The following is an 18,939-nucleotide window of genomic DNA, read 5'->3' on the forward strand; positions in this document are numbered from 1 at the left end:
TGGGAGTGAGTCATTAGGAGGACCCTACACATAGTGCTCTTGCAGCTCTTGGGAAATCAAATAAAATTTAATATTTTCCCTAAAACTACTACCTGAGTGATATGGCCTTTTTCAGTGAGAAGATGGTTTGCTACTTAGTAGGAGTGCTGCAGCAGCAGTCTGGCCACCACTTGTGCTGGGTGATACTGACTTCCCTCTGTGCAAAGGATTCAAGATTGACTTCCTGATGCTTTTACATTATGCAGAAAGCACACTGCAGTTTATCAGCAGTCCTTAATAGAGATCCACTGGAAGCACTGGCTGTGCAAAAGCCTTGGAGAAGTGTAAAGAGCATGGGTCAGTGCTTGAGACCTCCTGCAATAAATAAAATGTGAAAACAGAATTTTGAGTATGGGGAAGAATACTGGGTTAAAGTAACCCAGGCTTGCTGTGTGTTTTAGATGGGTCATATGACTTGTGTGTTCTACAGTTTCATGTATATACCTGTCATAAAGCAAATTAGTTCCAATCAGTTTCACCCTTAAATAAACCACAGCTTGACCCAAGGAAACATGCACACAACATTAGTTTCTAAAAGAAACTTTCAGGCTTTGAAAAGGTTCTAATGCAAACTTTTCTGCATGCTAACAGAAGAGTTAACTAAGAGCAAAGTGAAGAAGCAAAATTCTCATGAACTGAATTTATCTGAGATTTAAAATTGGCACAGAGCAGAACGTGAACTGAAAATCTATGGCTTCCTTGGTATGCTTAATGTAAATAAGATATGTGCTTTCCTTGTTTAAGTTGGATTTTCATTTTAAGTTTCGGGCAAAAATCTTATCGGACACAAAACATGAATGGGTACAAAGCTATTAAGCTTCAGGTGATAAGCATTGTTTAATAGGAAAACTTGCATCAGACTTGTATGTGTTTTCTGGTGTTTGATTTAAAAGTTTTGGTAGGCTAAGCACTAGATTTCATTTCTAGGACAAGAACACCTTTCCAATATTTAAAAGATTTGCCTTAGAAACACTTACTGGAAGAGGAGGGCCAGGTATCCAAAACTGCCTCTCCTTCTTACAGGAAAGCTGTGCACTTTCAGGAGATGAAAGGGAAATTTGGGGTAAGAGAGCACAATACCTGTCCTGCTCTAGCTGGGATTTGCCCCTCAAGGTTCTGCAGAGCCTCCTAAACCTTTAACCTGACAGGATAGTGGAGGAAACCTTCCCATGAGTATTTTCTTGCCACTATGTCAATCTAGTGGTGTTATGATCTAAAAGTTTTGAGGCTGGGGGATGAATTCTTTGTATGGAACTGTAGCTGTGAATGCTGAAGTAGAGAAATATCAAGGGAAAACATAACTTGGCAAAAGTGGGAAGTTCAAAGCAGAGTTTTGTATGCTCTGTTTCTGTTTTTCCTGCTTTGAGGATTTTGTTGTCTTCCCATAGCTAGACTCCTTGCTACAGAAGGGAGCCCTGCTGTGCTTCTGGTGTTCCAAAATTAGATGCAATAGGTAAAATCATCTGTTTCCATGTTGAAACTTGGAGCAGGCAAGAAGAGAGCAGAGTGCTCTGTGAGGTGTTTTGGGTCAGGCAGGAAATGAGCCTTTCCTATTTTGTCATAGCAAACAGAGTAGATCCACATCTAAGAGGACTTGGCAGATGGTGGAGAAAGGTGCTTGGATGGATTTAAAATGTGATTAAATAGCTCTGGATTGTGTAGGAGTGCTGCTTCAGGCTGGCTTTTCTGGAATTTGGGTGCATATGTCTACTCAGCCTTAAAAAAGGAAAGTAAATCTCTGGTCACAACTTACTTATAACTTGGTGTTCTCTGTAGACTTGCCTTACAACTGCACCTGGAAGTCTGTTGCAGACAGAAAGATGTCTAAAGAATGGTTTGGGTTGGAAGGGACCTTTAGAGGTCATCTAGTCCAACCATCCTGCCAAGAGCAGGGACACCTTCTACTAAACCAGGTTTCTCAAAGCCTTGTCCAACCTGGCCTAAAACACCTCCAAAGATGGTGCATCTGCAAGTTCTCTGAGCAACCTGTTCCACTGTCTCACTTGCTTCATATTAAAGAATTTCTCCCTTGTGTCTAATCTGAATGTAGCCTCTTTTAGTTTAAAACCTTTGCCCCTTGACTCATCACTGCCTTCCCTGGTAAAACATCTCTCTCTATTCACGCTGTCCCCTTTCTGTGTCACCTCTTTTGGTGAAAATTAGAAAGAGCAACTCTACAGTTTCAACGCACCGGGGTGGAGTTGTTTCTCACAAATTATTTTCGAGTCCTCTAGCCTCAACCCTGAAGTGCTGGAGTCTGTGCTAGGCATGGTGTCATTAGAAGAGGCCTTCAATTATACTTTATGGGTAGCTGGTAGACCTTGCAGTCCATAAGTTGGTCTCCAGGAAGCCATAGAGGACAAAAGTTAATCATGTAAGACATAGAAAACAGAGCATTCAGAAAGATTTCAAGTAGTTTTTCAATTTTTTCTCATGGTTTTTGGAATTTTAGTCCTTTTGGTTTTCATCCTTAAAGAAGTCACATGAATTTCTGATGCTTTATTTGATTTTATTTTAGCTTTAAGATACAGGTGTGCAGAGATTATAGAATATGCTCCTTGGCACTGAAACATAACCAGAGAAGAACACAGATTAGCAGCTATCAAGGATGCTTTAAAATGTCACCTTTAATGTCTGACCTCAAGGAAGGAATGGGTCCGTTCTTTGTTCATGGTAAAACATAAGGCAGAGAAACCAAAGGAGATTTTTGTGAGTAGATACTCAGTTTCATTATATGTTAGGTTTTAGGAGCAGATTTCACTTAACAGTTGCATTTTAAGTGGTTTTGAATTTGTGAGAGAACCATCAGAACAATAAAAGGAAATATTCCCCCAATCAACCATTCTTCTGTTACCCCACCCATGAATGGACTGGGCATTCTTTTGAGTGATCATCTTTCTCCACTACTTTATAAGAGCAAGTCTCCTTGTTGAAAATGCTTTGACATTTCTCTTCATCATAGTCGACTGGTGTCATATAGCTGTGGTTGGGAAAAGAAAAAGAGGTGATGAGACCAAGAAATAAGCAGTTTCCACTTCAGGTGGTATCTGCACCTTTGGTGTGAAGAGGCTATACTGAGGAGACTTTTGGAGCAGAAAAGGGAACTTGCATAAAGGTCCTAGCTCAAATGTTACTTAGCCTGCTGTGTAATCAGGATGAAGGGAGAGTTGTAGTTTTTCTGGTCTACACCCAAGGGATGTTTGTTGTGCTTATTTGCTATTCCAATATCACTGCTTCTTCTTTTCATCCATGGTATGGAACTAATATTGCATGAGTGGTTGGGTATCACTATGGAAGACATTACAGCCAAGGTACCTTGAGCTGCTTCTCAGAGGAAAGTGAGGCAATGTGTGGCTTTGGGAAGATCTGGACTAGGATCAATAGAAATTTCTGAGTGTTCTCTCTTGAATCAATAACTTGCCTGATGTGTTAGCCCTGAGAGGAATTAAATTCTCTTTTTATTTTAAATCAAGAATTATTTGTTAAATACAATCTCTCTTTTTCGGAGGAATTTCTTGCATGTTCAGTGAGGATGGTGTTGGATTAATGCATAACTTTGTCAGAGGAAGTGAGTGGGAGAAGGATTATTGTTATTTCTCAGGAGCTCCTGTGCAAAGTGGTTTGTGCTGTATCATGGCAGTAGAGGAAAAACCCCACTGCTGCTCTGAACTCACCTAGTGCAGCAGCCAATTCCAGTCTTGGAACAGGAGCAATCGTCACAGTCCTCAGTCCTCCATCTGGAATCAAATTCATGGACATTTCCTTCCCCGTCAAGGCAGCCTGAAAATGTAGCGTATGAGCAGCCTTCAGTGTCAGACCGTTGCACTAACTGCTGGATGTACAAAATGGGTGGGATCTTTGCTGGCTTTTTGCATTAACAACCCTATCTGCCAAACACAGAGGTTCCCCAACAGAGCAGGGTGTGCTACGCTAATGCATGGAGAAGAGACACCTGTGTCCTTCTGTCTCCTGAGGTTCTTAACAGCATGGGGTTTCCTGGTGCAGTTTCATCTTCAAGTGTGGAATTTGAAGAACCCAGCAGAAAGACAACTAGGCACAGACTTGACCAGAATTTAAAAAGGCTTTGACTTTCCTATTAACACCATCTCTTGTTGACTCCTCCTTTAAAGCAAGACTACATCTGGTCAAAAAACTTTTCCCAGTCCTCAGCTGCAGGAGGAATGCAAATGTTGGATATAAAGTTCCTATTCAACAGTCACAGCATAGACCATAGGGCTCCTAAATAACTGATCTGGGAAGCAGAATTTTATGAGAACAGAACAAGAGAGAGTGGTGGGGCTTCTAGGTTGTGTCTTCACCTATAAATGTTATTTTCTTTGGCAATGCTAACTCACTTCTTCAAGTAATAGCACCAGCTTTCCCAGGTAAAACTGTATTTTAGCCCACTTAGGGGGGTTTTTGCATATTGGCACGCATAAACTCCTGTTGTGTCAAAAAAATAACATGCTTCTCTTTTGGGAATTTTTTTCCTGCAGCTCTACTCATCTGTAGAGTGACAGACTAGTTGTGTACAGGAAGGGCAGATGCAGACTCAAGGGATGCAGCCATTCTGCTTTTAGGAATTTGTTTTGGGATACAGAAACAAGACATGAGTAAATTGTGTGGTGCTGAATACTTGTAAATCTGTTTCCTGTTTTATACTGACTACACACACTTACACTCCCTTCTCTGATTTCTAGATGTGATTCCATGGTAAAAATATGACTTACTACTTCATGCAGAGGAGTAAACTAAAACTGTGCTACTTCCCTGGGAAAAGATCATTAGTAATTTGTTCTGTGTGAAGCTCCCCAGATAACTTGTTCTTTTAATAACATATTATATTGTATTGCTCTCCACACCCCATTTCCCTCCCATTTCCCTTTGATTCCTCTCCACTGTTTCCACTTATTTCTAAATTGTGATGAATTGCACAGAATGGACAAATCAAGCAGTGATTCTGATGATGTCTGTCAAGTTGAGGGCAGTTCTTACCTACAACCACACCATTAGACATCCCTGGCTTGAATGGCATATAGAAACAAGAAGCATCAGACAGTGGCATGCTGATGGCAAGAACAAGAAGGCAGGCCAAGATGGTGTTCTGAACAAGAAAACAGAATTCATCTCAATCCTTCAGTAGCTATTAAGATGTCTTGATGATAAATAACAGGAAAATACATTGTGGTTTCAAATTAAAATCCAATTGTCTTTTGCAGTTTAGACACTTTAACATACTTATCAAGAATACGGAACCATTTGAAGAAGCAGAGGCAGAGCATCACATGGGAGCGGAGAAAATGTCTGTCTTTCCAAGCTGTTAAGATCAAGCATTGACTGCTAGACTCAGCTACTGTTTGTGAAAAATGTGTGTTCTATTCCTACCCATTAAATTTTCTAGTCCTTTTTTTGTCTATAGGTTTGGTCACCAATTGTTTTTTTCCACTAATCTCACAGTTGCAAAAAGTTCTTTACTGCAGTCTGTAGAACTACAGAATGTTTCACCCTAATATTGAAAGATTAGCAACAAGTGAAATAACTTTAGCTGGAGTTGAGCACTCAGGTCTTGGCCCTGTACCTTACTTGCAGGTGTCACTTACAACCTAGGTAATTCTATATTCTGTGACCTTTGTTAGTCAGTTTTTTTCTGAAAATTCAGCTGAAGTTTCAATATTAGTTTGAAATGTTTGAAGGGTAAAAGAAGAAAAGTTTATTCTGGGTAGACCAGAAATAAACAATCACATACACATACTGTAACTGTGTCATTTCAGACAGAATAGGACTGGTGACTTATACAAAGAAGTCACCGCTGAGAGATGAGAGGAGGCAAATTTAGTGTTTCATTTTGCAGAAGAGAGGTTAAAATCCATAAACCTGCAACGGAGTGACAAAGGAGTAAAAATCAAGATACCTTTTTTCTGAGTTCAGAGAAGTGTTCAGATATTATACCGACTTTTCACCCCAAGTTCTTACCTGCCTTTTCCTCTCTTTGACTCTTGCTCTCATAGCACAGAATTTATACATTCTCCAAGTTTCATAACGTGCCAAGTACTGAGATAAATCCAACAGAAACTCCTTTAAAATCCATAGCAACATACCATGGTCTTTTACAATACAAGCTGTAAGGACTCACCATTCTTGCAGAATTATGAGACTTCCAGAAGGGAGATGGAAAGCTCATCTTCTCAGAGACCTTATATAGAGAGGGAATTTGTGATAACAGCCCTTGAGCAAAGTGACCATGCATGTCTAGCACCAATGAAGTTTCTGCAAAATGACTTCATGGGGTGGGCATTAAGATAAGGCAATTACACACAGGAAGAAAGGTTTGTTCTAGTAGACACTGGAGAAATAGCTGTGGCTTTTGTGCCACACCAGAGCTGGGAGGCAATTACAGGAAGCACTTTTCAAGCCTAGAAGGAATATTAGCACTTGCCTTGAGAAAACCGTTAGAGACATGATGGTTGTCAATCACAACAAAATTGCATGCTTAGTTGCGACCATCTAAGGTTTAAAACATGAGTTCTAGGTAACCATTTTCTTCCTTCTTCAGCTTTCCTTCATGTAGAAGATCCACATGCTCAGGTCCTCTATGAAGAAATAGGCATTACATGTTTTTGTTTTTTTTAATTCTTGTAGACAGTGAGAAACTGTTCCTTTTCTGCAGAGGCTGTATATGTCAGGGGCAGACACACTTTCCAAGGACAGTAATTTGATAGCAAAGAGGTCCAGTATGGTCCCCTTTTGCTTAGCTTTCACCTACAAGGTTCAAGTATTTCAAACTTTGTGGCTCTTCTTGGTGATGAAGTTTATCCCTTATTACCAGAGCTGCACAGTTTGCAATACCTGAATTAATTACTCTGACTGCATAATTGTGATGACTTCTTGTGTGGTTTTGGGAGTAGAGGCAGAACTCCAAGTTGGGTTGGCTCCTCCACATCTTCCACCCAAACTCCAAAGCTGAGAGGTAGTTCAGGAAGTCCATGAGAGAAGGCCAGAATTAGTGCAAAGCAGGTCACACTGAGACCACTACTTCCAGTGACATCTTAGCTGGCTTTCAACTCAGAAAGTTGGGTAAATTGATTTTCCTTCAGTTACTAGACTATCACTCTTCAGGGTGACAGAAAAGAGATGAAGTGCTTGCAGGTGTTTGATGAAGCTGTGACAATCAGCCTGTCCATAGTAAGTTAGACTTGGCAGTCCTGATTTACACCCTGCCCTGAAATGGAGGGTAACTACCATACCCTTGACTCCTAATCAGTGGAGTGGACATGTCAGCCCTGGGAATTTGATTATTGAAATCAACAGTCCATATATCCCCTTTGAATCTCTCAGAAATCTGTATGAAGCCAGTTGAACAGCATTGTGGTTTGGGATACTGTCGGTGTTTCAGGCTGTTCATTTTCCAGTTAAAGGGGAGAGGGAAGGGCACAGTAGGACAGTGAAGTATTACACCCTGGTCCTAGGCCAAAGCTGCCTTTGGTGCTGGTTCAGTCAAGATGGAAAGAGTTCACAGTCTCCCTTCTCACGTCCTGCTCCTGTGCTGCCTGACCTAATTGATGAGCACCTGTGAGATGCCTAAGGATGTGCCCTAGCTTTTCATGCTGGCTCTTTGTAACCTTTAGGTATTGGGAAGTAACAATTTCCTCTAGGCTGACAATACTGTGGCAAGTAGCATAGAATCCTGCTCAAGGTATTGGCTCCTCCATGTCCTCAGAGGTGATCTGGAACAAATGTTCCATGATATTTTGGAATAAAAGGACCATCAAATTGCACTGCATTTATTCTGTTAAAATTACTGAGCTGTTTAATTTTTTTTCTTCTTGCATGTTATGTACTTGGCATGCAATATTTTGCTTCTCAGGCAAATTCTCAGGCAGATCCTTGAGAGGAATCAAGAATGTGAGATTTCTGCATGGGAGAGTGAGTGCAGGACCCATTACAGCAGTTTGTGTATCCAGTCACTAAACCCAGTATGTTGACTATCACCACTATTGAGAGGGGAAGAACAAGAGGAAGCGTGAAGCATTTCAGCTCACAGATCATAAGTAAACATGATTTTACAAATAAACTCTTATTGACAGTAAACTGACAATGCTGTGTATAATGTACATTGGTTTTACTTTATTAGAGTTTGTCACATTTGTGTGTGAGAAAGGATAACAGTGTTAAGGAAAGGCACATGCAAACACGAAAATATACAGTGCACTGTTTACACAAGAATATATTGTAAAGGTGGTAGAAGGAAGTTTTAACTTGATGGGGACACCTTTCTTAAGTCTGAGGTTCATATACCCACAAATCTCAAAGCCTAGGCCCTTAGATCTCTCGCAAGGACAGGAATTATCAAAGAATTGTATAAATTTTATAGCAAGGTACACAGGCAGTGTAAGCAATTTGTCCCAGGTAACAGATGGCAGAGCAGAAACTTGAATTGAGACTTCAATTCAACACGTGAGACCCAAGATTGAGACAATAATATCATTTCTTCTCTGACCTGAACACACCTGCCTTCTTCCATGTGTAGCCAACTCCCCATCCATCCATAAGTTGAATTTCAGTTTTAATTCAATGCAGTTTCAGTGGGATGACAAACACCTAGTTTTTTCTCTTGGTGCAAATGCATTTTTAAAACACGTGATAATTTCTCAGCTAGCCTGGAATATCCTGTCCGATCATGATCCCAGGATGAAGGATCAGTGCTAAACAAGGGACACAGGGACAGACAAAAAGATCTAAAGGGCCAATCACAAATACCAGGCCATGCTTGCAACAAGGCAACCTCCATCTCTGAAGTCTGAGAGGTAGAACTGAGGGAGATGGCCACAGATATGGTACCAGCAAGAACAGAAGTCCAGAGGCAGTAAATCAAAATGAATAGGAGTGGCAGATTCAGGAGAAAAGCTATCTCCAGCTTATGGGAAAAGCTGAATATCCTGCACTCCTGCCTTCCGTCTCAAGATGTGTAGTAAAAAGAAGTCTGAGACGTCTTCAGTGAACCAGAATAATGACAGAAAAGTTTGTTCCACAAATTAAAAAAACCACAGTGATTCCAAACACAGCTTGTTATCTTGACTCTGCAGCTGATTAAGTGAATGAAAACCATATATATGTGAAAAAGACTTTTTGTGGAACCGTGACTTCAGGGGTTAGCTATAGGAAGGGGTGGCAGGTTGGAGCATTGCTGTAGCTCTGTCCACGAGTGCCTCTGCTTTTGTGGAACTTACATGGTGCAACAGTGGACACTGCTCTGGCCACGCTGGCATTGGGAGTGTGCCTTTGTTCCTCCAGGTGGTAGCAAATTCTCTGCTCTTTCATCTTGAACACAAGCTGCCCATGCATGCACAAAAGGAAAGAAGACTCAACTTCAATTTCATACCAACAGTTATTTAGTTCAGCATCTTTTGGACTTAGTTCTGGGGAAATTCAGTTAATTTTGTGTATATCCCTTCTACACTATAATTCAGCTCTATTTAAAGAGCATGAGCTTTTTTCCATTTTTAAAACCTGTTAGCTACTGATTCCATGAAGACTAAATGCCATGGTTGGAAGTTATTGCTGCAGGTCTCAGAACAGACTAGGATGGGGAGAGCAACCACAGAATTCTTCCACCAAATCCAAAGAATATCTTGGCTTTGGAGACCTCTTCTCTTTTTTCTTTGCTGTTTTCCTCTGTAATGTGTCAAATCCTGCTTCCTGCCATTTCTAGTCCTACACCCTTCCTCTCTGATTGAGATGGTCAGGAACTAGAACAGAACATCATGAGAGATTGTGTGACTTGGATCTCTGGCAGGTTTCACCAGAATTATACTTGGGCTATTTAGTTTGTAATAACAGTATGTACTATGTACTGTTTGTAATAACAATATGCACTATGCAGTGGCGTGAAGAAGTAAGCCCAGGAAACCCTGCTGTAAAACCCCCACAATGTCTTGGAATACTTCTTTAAAGTAATTTATCACCTTCTGAGAGCAAACTGGGGCTAGGAGAATTGCTTTCCCCCTCTTTGAGAAAGCAAAAAGGAATGGCCGCCTGAAACAGGGTAGAAAATGCAACAAATTTCATGTAATTTTTTTTCACAAAATGACGGCTACCATTTTATTTTTGAAACCCTTAAAATGTGAAATATGCAGCAGATTAGATACATGTGTGGTACTGTCATGATTCTCTGCTCGTATAGGTGTCAACAGATTGAATTTGAGTGCTATAAAATCTTTAGAATCTGAAATTTGGACTCACTCTGACAATAATGGGTTGTTTCTAAAGAGCTTTTGTATGGTATAACCTGTGGATATAAAAATGGGAAAACTTATTCTCCAGTGTTTTACCAACACAAAAATCTTTCTCATTTGGAGAGGAAGTTCTGATGGGATTTCTGAGGAAGTTACCAAAATTCAACAAGTTTTTCTTTAGTCTCATTTCTGTGAAGGATGGAAAACAGAATTGGTACCTCTCTCTTTCTGCCCTACACATTTCATTAATTTTTGGTGGTGCAAAAATAATAAAAAATTCAAAACAGAGGATGAGTGATGTTCCTGCAGATGGATAATCTCAAGAATAAAAGATCCCAGACCAGTAAAAATTACCTGTGGCAATGTTCTTGAGCATTTCTCAGCTCTGAGCACGGGAGATTAAAGACTCCTGAGCTTCATTGCTAAATTAGTTTTATTTAGAGGGGGGGAAAAAAGGAAGTTTCAGTATTACCAGCTACTCTAGTAATAGAAAAACCAATACATTTGCACATTGAGATTAAAAAATGTCTTTTTAAAAACATTTATATGTAATTTTTGGGTGTCAGTGAACACGGTTTATTCTCTGGAGTCTATGAGACAAGGCTCTACATTTCCTTAGCCTGGTAAACCCATGAGAATTTATTTTCTTTCTTCTCAAGTGTCAGCTCTTGTTTGTGCTGAGCTGTTCAGATTCTGCTTCAAGTACAAGTGGTGGAGGAGGTGAACTTTCAGTGGAAGACTGGCTTCCCCACCCAAAGATAGCTTCTGGAAGGATGTGCTAATCACAATCACACAAATATGCTGGTTCTTCCCATTCCCAGAACCATAAAGAATATATTCTCATGAGATTCAAAGCCTGTGTTAGATTTTATATATATTTGGTCAATCATTCACACTTTTACTGGTTCTGCAGCAAATCAAAAATCTTCTTGCACTAAGAAAGTCATCTTAATCTGTAAGAAAACTGGTGCCCAGATTATACAGAAACTCTTGGGACCTTACAGGTAATAAGGATCTAATTAAAAAAAAATAAATACAGGTTGAAAAAAGGAAACTAGTAGAATGAAATCCTACTTAATTTAAAAGTTAACTAAACATCTATAAATCAGTTAAAACACAAAGTCTTAACAACTAATATTAAGAACATGAATATGACCTTTTGATAGAAATGAGACACTATCTGATTATGCATCTGGTAAGCTGAATTACAACACTTAGGGGATCAGAAGGCAGCTACTGAAGTGCTCTCTTTTATGAGATTTTCCCATGTCATCGTGCTTTTTTCTGTGATGGCAAAGCATCTGTAGGAAGCAGAGGAATTCCACAATGCAGAGAGGTTTGGAGCAGGTGTTAGCCCACACGAGAATAAGAAGAACATGGCTGTGAGGGGTCCCTGTCCAGGACATCATAGTCACAGCGCTTCTTGTTGAAAACAACTTTACATTTCTTTTGGTCATAAGAAACAGGAGTGAAAAAGCTGTCAGAGGCAAAGAGAAAGCGAGTGTTAGCTTGAGAGCAGTAAAAATGTCAATATTTTGGTGATTTTGGATTGAACTACAGCTCAGTGAGACAGGTCAAACCATGCCTAAGGGCAGCTGAGCTACCTTGAGTACCACACAGCTGCAGCTTCCAGAGCCTCAAATGATGCCCTGTGCACTGTGCTGTGAAGATGCTGCAGGATGCTCAGCACTAGCAAAGGCACTTGTAGCACAGCACTCTGCAGTGACATAAGCATGGGCTTGGCATCTTTCCTTTTTTCGTTTAATTTTTCATTATTTCCTTTTTCATTATTTCCACTTTGCATAGCATGTGGTGGCTGCTCCCTGATGGACTGTGCCACCTGAATAAAGACAAAGATCATCATCAAGGTATTTTGGGCTTTTGAGAAAGCAGGAGAAGGAAAGGAGAAGGCTGGAGAAATACTTCAGAGCAGAGCCTTGTCATCCTACATTCAGCATATTCACTGGAGAAAAGCGCTTCAGGAAAGGGATTCAGATCACCAGAAGCTCTTTAGGGAAACTTCACTTAAGTCACCTACCTCCACTTTCTCAGCTAATGAAAGACACCTGCAGTGAAAGAGGGGTTCACAAGTTCCTTAAAAATTAAAGACAAGCACCAGCTGGATGTGCCTGGAGGGACTTGTGTCCACTCCCAGTCAGCAGAAAATGAGGAAAGGCAAACACAGCTAAGGATGCAAACAATTGAGAGCTGTATGTGGCTTTCACTAGCTCTGTGACATGGGTGAGAAAAGGCTCTCTTGTGCCCTTACAAACCCATTTATCCCCAGCAATGGAAAGCTGTGGTCATCCTTCAGGCAACGATGGTACCAAGAAGTTCAAACTTACAGGGAACAGCATTCCATGCTATATTTGTCACAGTTGCATTGGTAGCAATTTTCTGTCCTCTCAATGTGTCCAAAGGGATACAGTTTCCCATTCATTAAACAGCCTGCATAAGACAGCAGCAAAACAGAACAGGTTCTTTAAGCCTCCACCTAAACACAGCAGAGTTTAAAAATTATTTCAGCAATTCTGAAAATGTAATTCCAGGTAATAGTAAAGTACAAGGAATTGGGTTTTACACTTTCAACCCCTGAATGAGCTCCATGTGCTGGAATAGCAGTGGCAAGCTACCCCCAGTTGCAGTAATATTGCTGCAACCACACGCAGCCCAAGGGAAGACTTTGTTTTTCCCCTACTTTTAGCAACTTGCTGCTGGAGTCCCCTGCTTGTGTTTTTCCAATGTCTTCCTCCTTCCTTTTGAGCCCTTTGGGGCAGTTCCGCAAGAGCCAAGTTACCACAGAGCAATCAGGTCAGAGGATCTTCCTTGTTTCTACCTCTGTAGGGCCCCCCTGGACCCTGAAGTACCACAAAGCAGTGTGCATCACCCAGGGTCACCATGCTGCCCACTGCAACAAGGAAAGCCAGAAAGCTCTTCTGTAGAGAGAAAGAAGCAAATGGTAATTTCTCCCCTCTTTATGAATCAACATATATTACAGACACTGCTGCCTCCTCTGTAGAAGCTATGCCATTCCTGGGATGCTCGTCAAAGGTGCTTCTTGATGTCTGTGCCTTTGGGATTATGTGAGCACAAATCACAGGAGAACCAGGCCATAGGACTTTGTTGGTCTATTAATCATTCCCTAACTGTTGATTTAGATTCTGCAAACACCTTTGGAGGCTTGAATAGCTGGAACAAGACAGAATTTGAGGGATCAAAATGAAGAACAGAAAAAATACATGGACAAAATATACACATATTTTTCATTGCAAAAAGACATTTTTTAGACTGTGCTTCACATTTATAAGTTTTAAAAGCATGGTCCTGAATGTCTGCAAGACTCTGAATATTTTCACAAACATTTCTGAGGAAAGGATAACAGCAAGGAAAGACTGTAAAACTTCTTGCAAAGAATTCCAATGCAAAGAACAAAATTCACAATAATCTTCACAGAGGTGCCTTCCTGTCTTTGCATCTTACAAGTTTGAAATACAATATAGCCAGATTTAAAATGTGTAACTAGATAGTTCTCTTAAATGCTCTCCTTTTGCAGTTTTAAAGCAAATACCTATCTGTATCCCCATTACAAAAACACCCAAACCAATCGAAACCTTTGACTTACCATTGTGGAATGCTTGGCTTCCAAAGAGCTCCAGGTTTCCTGAGAAAGCTGAAGTTCTTTATGTGGAATCAGAGAGCAAATATTTTATGCTGCCTTTATGTTGTGCAATTCAAGTCTAGGTGGAGGGGGGAAAAAGCCTGCTCAATGCAAATGCAGTTATTTTGTAACATCCAAAGAAATCTCTGAAATTTTTCCAGCTGGCAATGAGAAAATGTTTGGTTTTGTTGAGCACTGACCTGGGTAAATTGCTGACTCCAGAACTTTGAATTCCTTGGAAGAATTATGATTAGAAAAAATGCCTTTCTGGTGGAAAACAAATATTGATAGCTAAGCTGTAGACAGCATTATCCAGCCAGGTGATTTTTAGGTGGGGCAGAAATGCATGCCAAATCCTGCCTGCTATCAGAGGGCTGGAACATGCTGAGTGGTGCATTAGGTGTTACTAGCAAATGGAGCTTCTGCCAGATCTTTGCATTCTCACTGTGAGTGCTGGGGTGTGCACTGAAAGATAACAAAGGTGCTTGGCCACTACCAGGATCAAAACCTCTGAACATTGAGACCTTAGCTGAGGCTGGGTCCCGTTACAACAGCTCTCTTTCTTCTCCACCAAAATAAGATATAAGGTAATAAAATTGTTTTCATAGATTTTAGAAGAATGCTTTCTGAACTTATTTGTGAAGCTTTTATAGGGAAAATATTTGTAATTCTGAAATACTTCAATGTCATATGGCGCAGTTCCAGCTTACAATAAGCTGGATATTAATCTTGATGTCTGCACTTCTCAGTGCTTCACACTAAAAAATAATCCCTTGGGAAAATCCAAGTTTTGTTATTCATTAAATTCTTTATTTATAGAAATAAAATTTTAATAAACTCATAAATTCTGAAAACCATATTTTCTCAAGTGGCAGTTCTGTGAGCTGCTTAGGTAGGAAGTCTTTGTTCTCCATGCTCAAAATACAGCTTCCCTTAGAAGCTGTGGCTGTTTTTTCTCTAAGCAAGAACATTCCTTCAGGTGCATCAGCTGAGGCTGTGTTCTGTGTAATTTTGACATGAAGTAGCATAAAAACAGAAAAGTCATTCAGGACAAATTTCAAAACTGTCCCTCCCCTGCAGAACACAAAAGTTTTGCCCGTTTGGGCAAAACTTACTTTAGAATGTTAAGCAACATCAGAATGTTTGTTTTCACATGCTCCATTTAGAGGAATGATGGGATGGAATCAGTGAATGGGAGTCAAGATTTAAAAAGGCAAATGTGAATGTCTATACTGGAAAAAGCTGAGCTGACTCTTTAGTCTGGCCCCTCACATTTTTCATCTGTTTACAGGAACCAGCTGTACAGAAACACAGAGCTATGCAGGCTGTATCCAGTCTGCAGCACAGAGAACTTTAAAAGGTGAAGTATGTAATACCAGTGCCTGCAAAAGACTTAGATTGTTTTCCCCAAACCAAGGTATGTTACTTGCAGGTCTTAGAAACCTTTAAGAAAATTTTATAAGCAAATTACCACAGTCAGACAAAATACACCCCATTAAACCTTTCTGATTTTAATAATGGCTCACTGAGCTTGAGATAGATTGTCTTGTAAAGGAAATACCCCTGCTGGATAAATGTAGATTGACTCTTGATTTGGGACCAAATGAGGATCCCTGCTGTAAGAATGCTCAGCTGTGTGTAACCTCATACTATTACAAGACAGCAGATTTGCTGTGATCATGGAATTTCACTAAACAATCCACTTGTTTTGGAAGGTGTGTTTCTTTTCAATCCATGGAACAGTTAACTACAGACTGTTGTGGCTTTTTAATATCCAATTCTGAAGTGGAGACCTCCATGTAGAAGCAGCATTTAACAGGATGTTGCTGTCTGGTCTCATATATGTGGGCAGATTTAGGACCCTAGGCATTTCCAGGTGGGAGATCTGATTTCCAAGCTTTGCTTTGAAGCTGAGTTTCATTCCCCTGTGACTGTGGAGAATTGCTGTACTGAAGAGACAGAAGGCATCTGCATTGTTAGTAGCTCAAGCCCTGCTGCCATGCGGAAGCACGTCTCCAGGGGCTGGTCTAGGTCTCTTTTTCAAAGTGGACAAGAACCACTAAAGCAGCACAGTGTGTGCAGTGTGTTCAGGATCAGGGCTTGGCAGAGGACAAGTCAGAGTACCAGAGTTTAAAGTTTAACATTGCTTTAAACTTCAGGTCTGGTCAGAGTGGGCAATGGACATGAACAGTCACTGCCAGTGTTGGGGCATGACATTGATGAAAATAAGGGAAAAAATGGGAGAAAGAGGATGATGATTTCTCATCCTCACTTTTCTGAGGTGTTAGCAGCACAGGTCTTACCAAAAGTCTGTGCATGCTGAATAGGAGCCATGGTACAGCATGTCCCAAATAGTGCATCACTTCCAAATGATAATGGATTTTGACACCTGGCTAAAAGAGAACCTGTAAAGCAGGACAGTGGCTTGTGCCAGGGTAATGGTGCACAGCATGTCAGACTGGAGAGCCAAATGCATTTCTTTGTCAAAGAAGGTGGCATTTCCCCATGTCACTGCAAAAAACAAAACATCAATATGAAGCATTTATGGATGTTTCATCTCAATTTATTGTAGTTAACAAATGCAGTAATGACAGAAATGAGGCACTCTATCTGATTATGCATCTGATAAGCTGAATTGCAACACTTCGGAGGCAGCTACTGAAGTTCTCTCTTATGAGATTTTCCCATGTCATTGTGCTTTTCTCTGATGGCAAAGCCTCTGTAGGAAGCAGAGGAATTCCACAATGCAGAGAGGTTTGGAGCAGGTGTTAGCCCACACGAGAATAGACAGAACACATCTTTGAGGGGTCGTTCTTCTGCACCACATCATAGTCACAGCGCTTCTTGTTGAAAACAACTTTACATTTCTTTTTGTCGTAAGCAACAGGAATGTGAAAGCTGTCAGAGGCAAAGAGAAAGCAAGTGTCAGCTTGAGAGCAGTAAAAATGTCAATATTTTGGTGATTATAGCTTGAACTACAGCTCAGTGAGACAGGTCAAACCATGCCTAAGGGCAGCTGAGCTACCTTGAGTACCACACAGCTGCAGCTTCCAGAGCCTCAAATGATGCCCTGTGCACTGTGCTGTGAAGATGCTGCAGGATGCTCAGCACTAGCAAAGGCACTTGTAGCACAGCACTCTGCAGTGACATAAGCATGGGCTTGGCATCTTTCCTTTTTTCGTTTAATTTTTCATTATTTCCTTTTTCATTATTTCCACTTTGCATAGCATGTGGTGGCTGCTCCCTGATGGACTGTGCCACCTGAATAAAGACAAAGATCATCATCAAGGTATTTTGGGCTTTTGAGAAAGCAGGAGAAGGAAAGGAGAAGGCTGGAGAAATACTTCAGAGCAGAGCCTTGTCATCCTACATTCAGCATATTCACTGGAGAAAAGCGCTTCAGGAAAGGGATTCAGATCACCAGAAGCTCTTTAGGGAAACTTCACTTAAGTCACCTACCTCCACTTTCTCAGCTAATGAAAGACACCTGCAGTGAAAGAGGGGTTCACAAGTTCCTTAAAAATTAAAGACAAGCACCAGCTGGATGTGCCTGGAGGGACTTGTGTCCACTCCCAGTCAGCAGAAAATGAGGAAAGGCAAACACAGCTAAGGATGCAAACAATTGAGAGCTGTATGTGGCTTTCACTAGCTCTGTGACATGGGTGAGAAAAGGCTCTCTTGTGCCCTTACAAACCCATTTATCCCCAGCAATGGAAAGCTGTGGTCATCCTTCAGGCAACGATGGTACCAAGAAGTTCAAACTTACAGGGAACAGCATTCCATTTCACCTTCACCACAGTTGCATTGGTAGCAATCTTCTGTCCTCTCAATGTGTCCAAAGGGATACAGTTTTCCATTGATCATACAGCCTGCATAAGACGGTAGCAAAACAGAACAGGTTCTTTAAGCCTCCACCTAAACACAGCAGAGTTTAAAAATTATTTCAGCAATTCTGAAAATGTAATTCCAGGTAATAGTAAAGTACAAGGAATTGGGTTTTACACTTTCAACCCCTGAATGAGCTCCATGTGCTGGAATAGCAGTGGCAAGCTACCCCCAGTTGCAGTAATATTGCTGCAACCACACGCAGCCCAGGGGAAGACTTTGTTTTTCCCCTACTTTTAGCAACTTGCTGCTGGAGTCCCCTGCTTGTGTTTTTCCAATGTCTTCTGCCTCCCTTGTATTTTGAGCCCTTCCTGGCAGCTCCACAGAGAGCCAAGTTACCACAGAGCAATCAGGTCAGAGGATCTTCCTTGTTCTTACCATCTTTGGCCTCCCCTGGCTTGTGAATTTTCCCCCAGCAGTAGGCATCACCCAGGGTCACTATGATGCCCATTGCAACAAGGAAGGCCAGAAACCTCTTCTGTAATAGAAACACAGAGCTGAGGCCATGCATTTTAAACTGCATTGATTAGCTCTGTTTTCAAAAGCTGTCACTGAACCTGAATCAAAATTAGAAATAACCTTATGTGTATATGAAAATAGTGGAAAAGTACACTCCAGATATTTCCCTGCATTTTTCTTTCAGGTGGGAAGATGCAAAATGGCATGATATCACCATGTCAGCAGCATCACTCCCTGCCAAAATACAGTCTCTAAAAATCACACAAAACTTCAATAATATTATAAACTTGAAAGCCCTGCCAAGCTCTTGTCAGTGCTTTATTTATTGCCTTTGAGTCAGCTTTAGCTCTTTCTCTAGCAAATCTTTGTTGACCATCCCATTGCTTCACTTCTGGGTACAGCAATTGCTTCTCATTTTGCAATGGAGAGGAGATCTCAGATCTAAATCTATTCCAGCAGGTTTTTTTGACACAGGTGGCTGGTCAGGGAAGAGAGAGATAAATGTATGTCTTTGGGCAAAATTTGAGTGCTGTACATTGTACTTAGCATCACCTGAGCCATCTTGTCAAACCATGCAGACACAGGTTGGGACTTAACACAGGACACACCTCCTTTTCTCTCGTGGGGGCAACAGCTAGGCATCTAAAGAAGCTTTCAGGTATGTCC

At 40.9% G+C, this 18,939-nt stretch overlaps 3 protein-coding genes across 3 annotated transcripts; all 3 read right to left on the bottom strand.

Moving 5' to 3' along the window:
• Positions 1-2,530: 2,530 nt before the first annotated feature.
• On the bottom strand, positions 2,531-6,263 carry LOC102037759 (beta-microseminoprotein J1-like). Its single transcript, XM_005416492.1, has 4 exons — positions 6,173-6,263; positions 5,035-5,143; positions 3,714-3,819; positions 2,531-3,019 (listed from the first exon to the last, which is right to left on the bottom strand). Exons 1-4 carry the CDS (start codon positions 6,218-6,220, stop codon positions 2,890-2,892), a joined length of 393 nt encoding a protein of 130 aa, XP_005416549.1. The 5' UTR covers positions 6,221-6,263; the 3' UTR covers positions 2,531-2,889.
• Positions 6,264-11,621: 5,358 nt separating this feature from the next.
• Positions 11,622-16,247, bottom strand: LOC102035043 (beta-microseminoprotein-like). The gene is made up of 4 exons (XM_005417398.1): positions 16,233-16,247; positions 13,108-13,207; positions 12,617-12,719; positions 11,622-11,748 (listed from the first exon to the last, which is right to left on the bottom strand). Exons 1-4 carry the CDS (start codon positions 16,245-16,247, stop codon positions 11,622-11,624), a joined length of 345 nt encoding a protein of 114 aa, XP_005417455.1.
• A 234-nt stretch (positions 16,248-16,481) lies between these two features.
• Positions 16,482-18,834, bottom strand: LOC102035212 (beta-microseminoprotein-like). The gene is made up of 4 exons (XM_005417399.2): positions 18,826-18,834; positions 18,193-18,292; positions 17,696-17,798; positions 16,482-16,827 (listed from the first exon to the last, which is right to left on the bottom strand). Exons 1-4 carry the CDS (start codon positions 18,832-18,834, stop codon positions 16,698-16,700), a joined length of 342 nt encoding a protein of 113 aa, XP_005417456.1. The 3' UTR covers positions 16,482-16,697.
• Between the last annotated feature and the right edge of the window lie 105 nt (positions 18,835-18,939).

Source organism: Geospiza fortis, unplaced genomic scaffold (assembly GCF_000277835.1).
Source record: "Geospiza fortis unplaced genomic scaffold, GeoFor_1.0 scaffold130, whole genome shotgun sequence".
In the NCBI taxonomy this organism is placed as follows: domain Eukaryota; kingdom Metazoa; phylum Chordata; class Aves; order Passeriformes; family Thraupidae; genus Geospiza; species Geospiza fortis.

What these genes read in the sequence shown, in the direction of transcription:
- LOC102035043 (XM_005417398.1), bottom strand. An exon ending in TCCAGGGGGGCCCTACAGAG is followed by an intron (nt 12,720 to 13,107) that starts GTAGAAACAAGG and finishes TGTCTTATGCAG; the next exon opens with GCTGTTTAATGAATGGGAAA. An exon ending in AGCATGGAATGCTGTTCCCT is followed by an intron (nt 11,749 to 12,616) that starts GTAAGTTTGAAC and finishes TGCCTCTGACAG; the next exon opens with CTTTTTCACTCCTGTTTCTT.
- LOC102037759 (XM_005416492.1), bottom strand. Translation starts at nt 6,220, where the DNA reads ATGAGCTTTCCATCTCCCTTCTGGAAGTCTCATAATTCTGCAAGAATG. An exon ending in CTCATAATTCTGCAAGAATG is followed by an intron (nt 5,144 to 6,172) that starts GTGAGTCCTTAC and finishes TTTCTTGTTCAG; the next exon opens with AACACCATCTTGGCCTGCCT. An exon ending in GGAATTGGCTGCTGCACTAG is followed by an intron (nt 3,020 to 3,713) that starts GTGAGTTCAGAG and finishes TCCCAACCACAG; the next exon opens with CTATATGACACCAGTCGACT.
- LOC102035212 (XM_005417399.2), bottom strand. An exon ending in GCCAGGGGAGGCCAAAGATG is followed by an intron (nt 17,799 to 18,192) that starts GTAAGAACAAGG and finishes CGTCTTATGCAG; the next exon opens with GCTGTATGATCAATGGAAAA. An exon ending in GAAATGGAATGCTGTTCCCT is followed by an intron (nt 16,828 to 17,695) that starts GTAAGTTTGAAC and finishes TGCCTCTGACAG; the next exon opens with CTTTCACATTCCTGTTGCTT.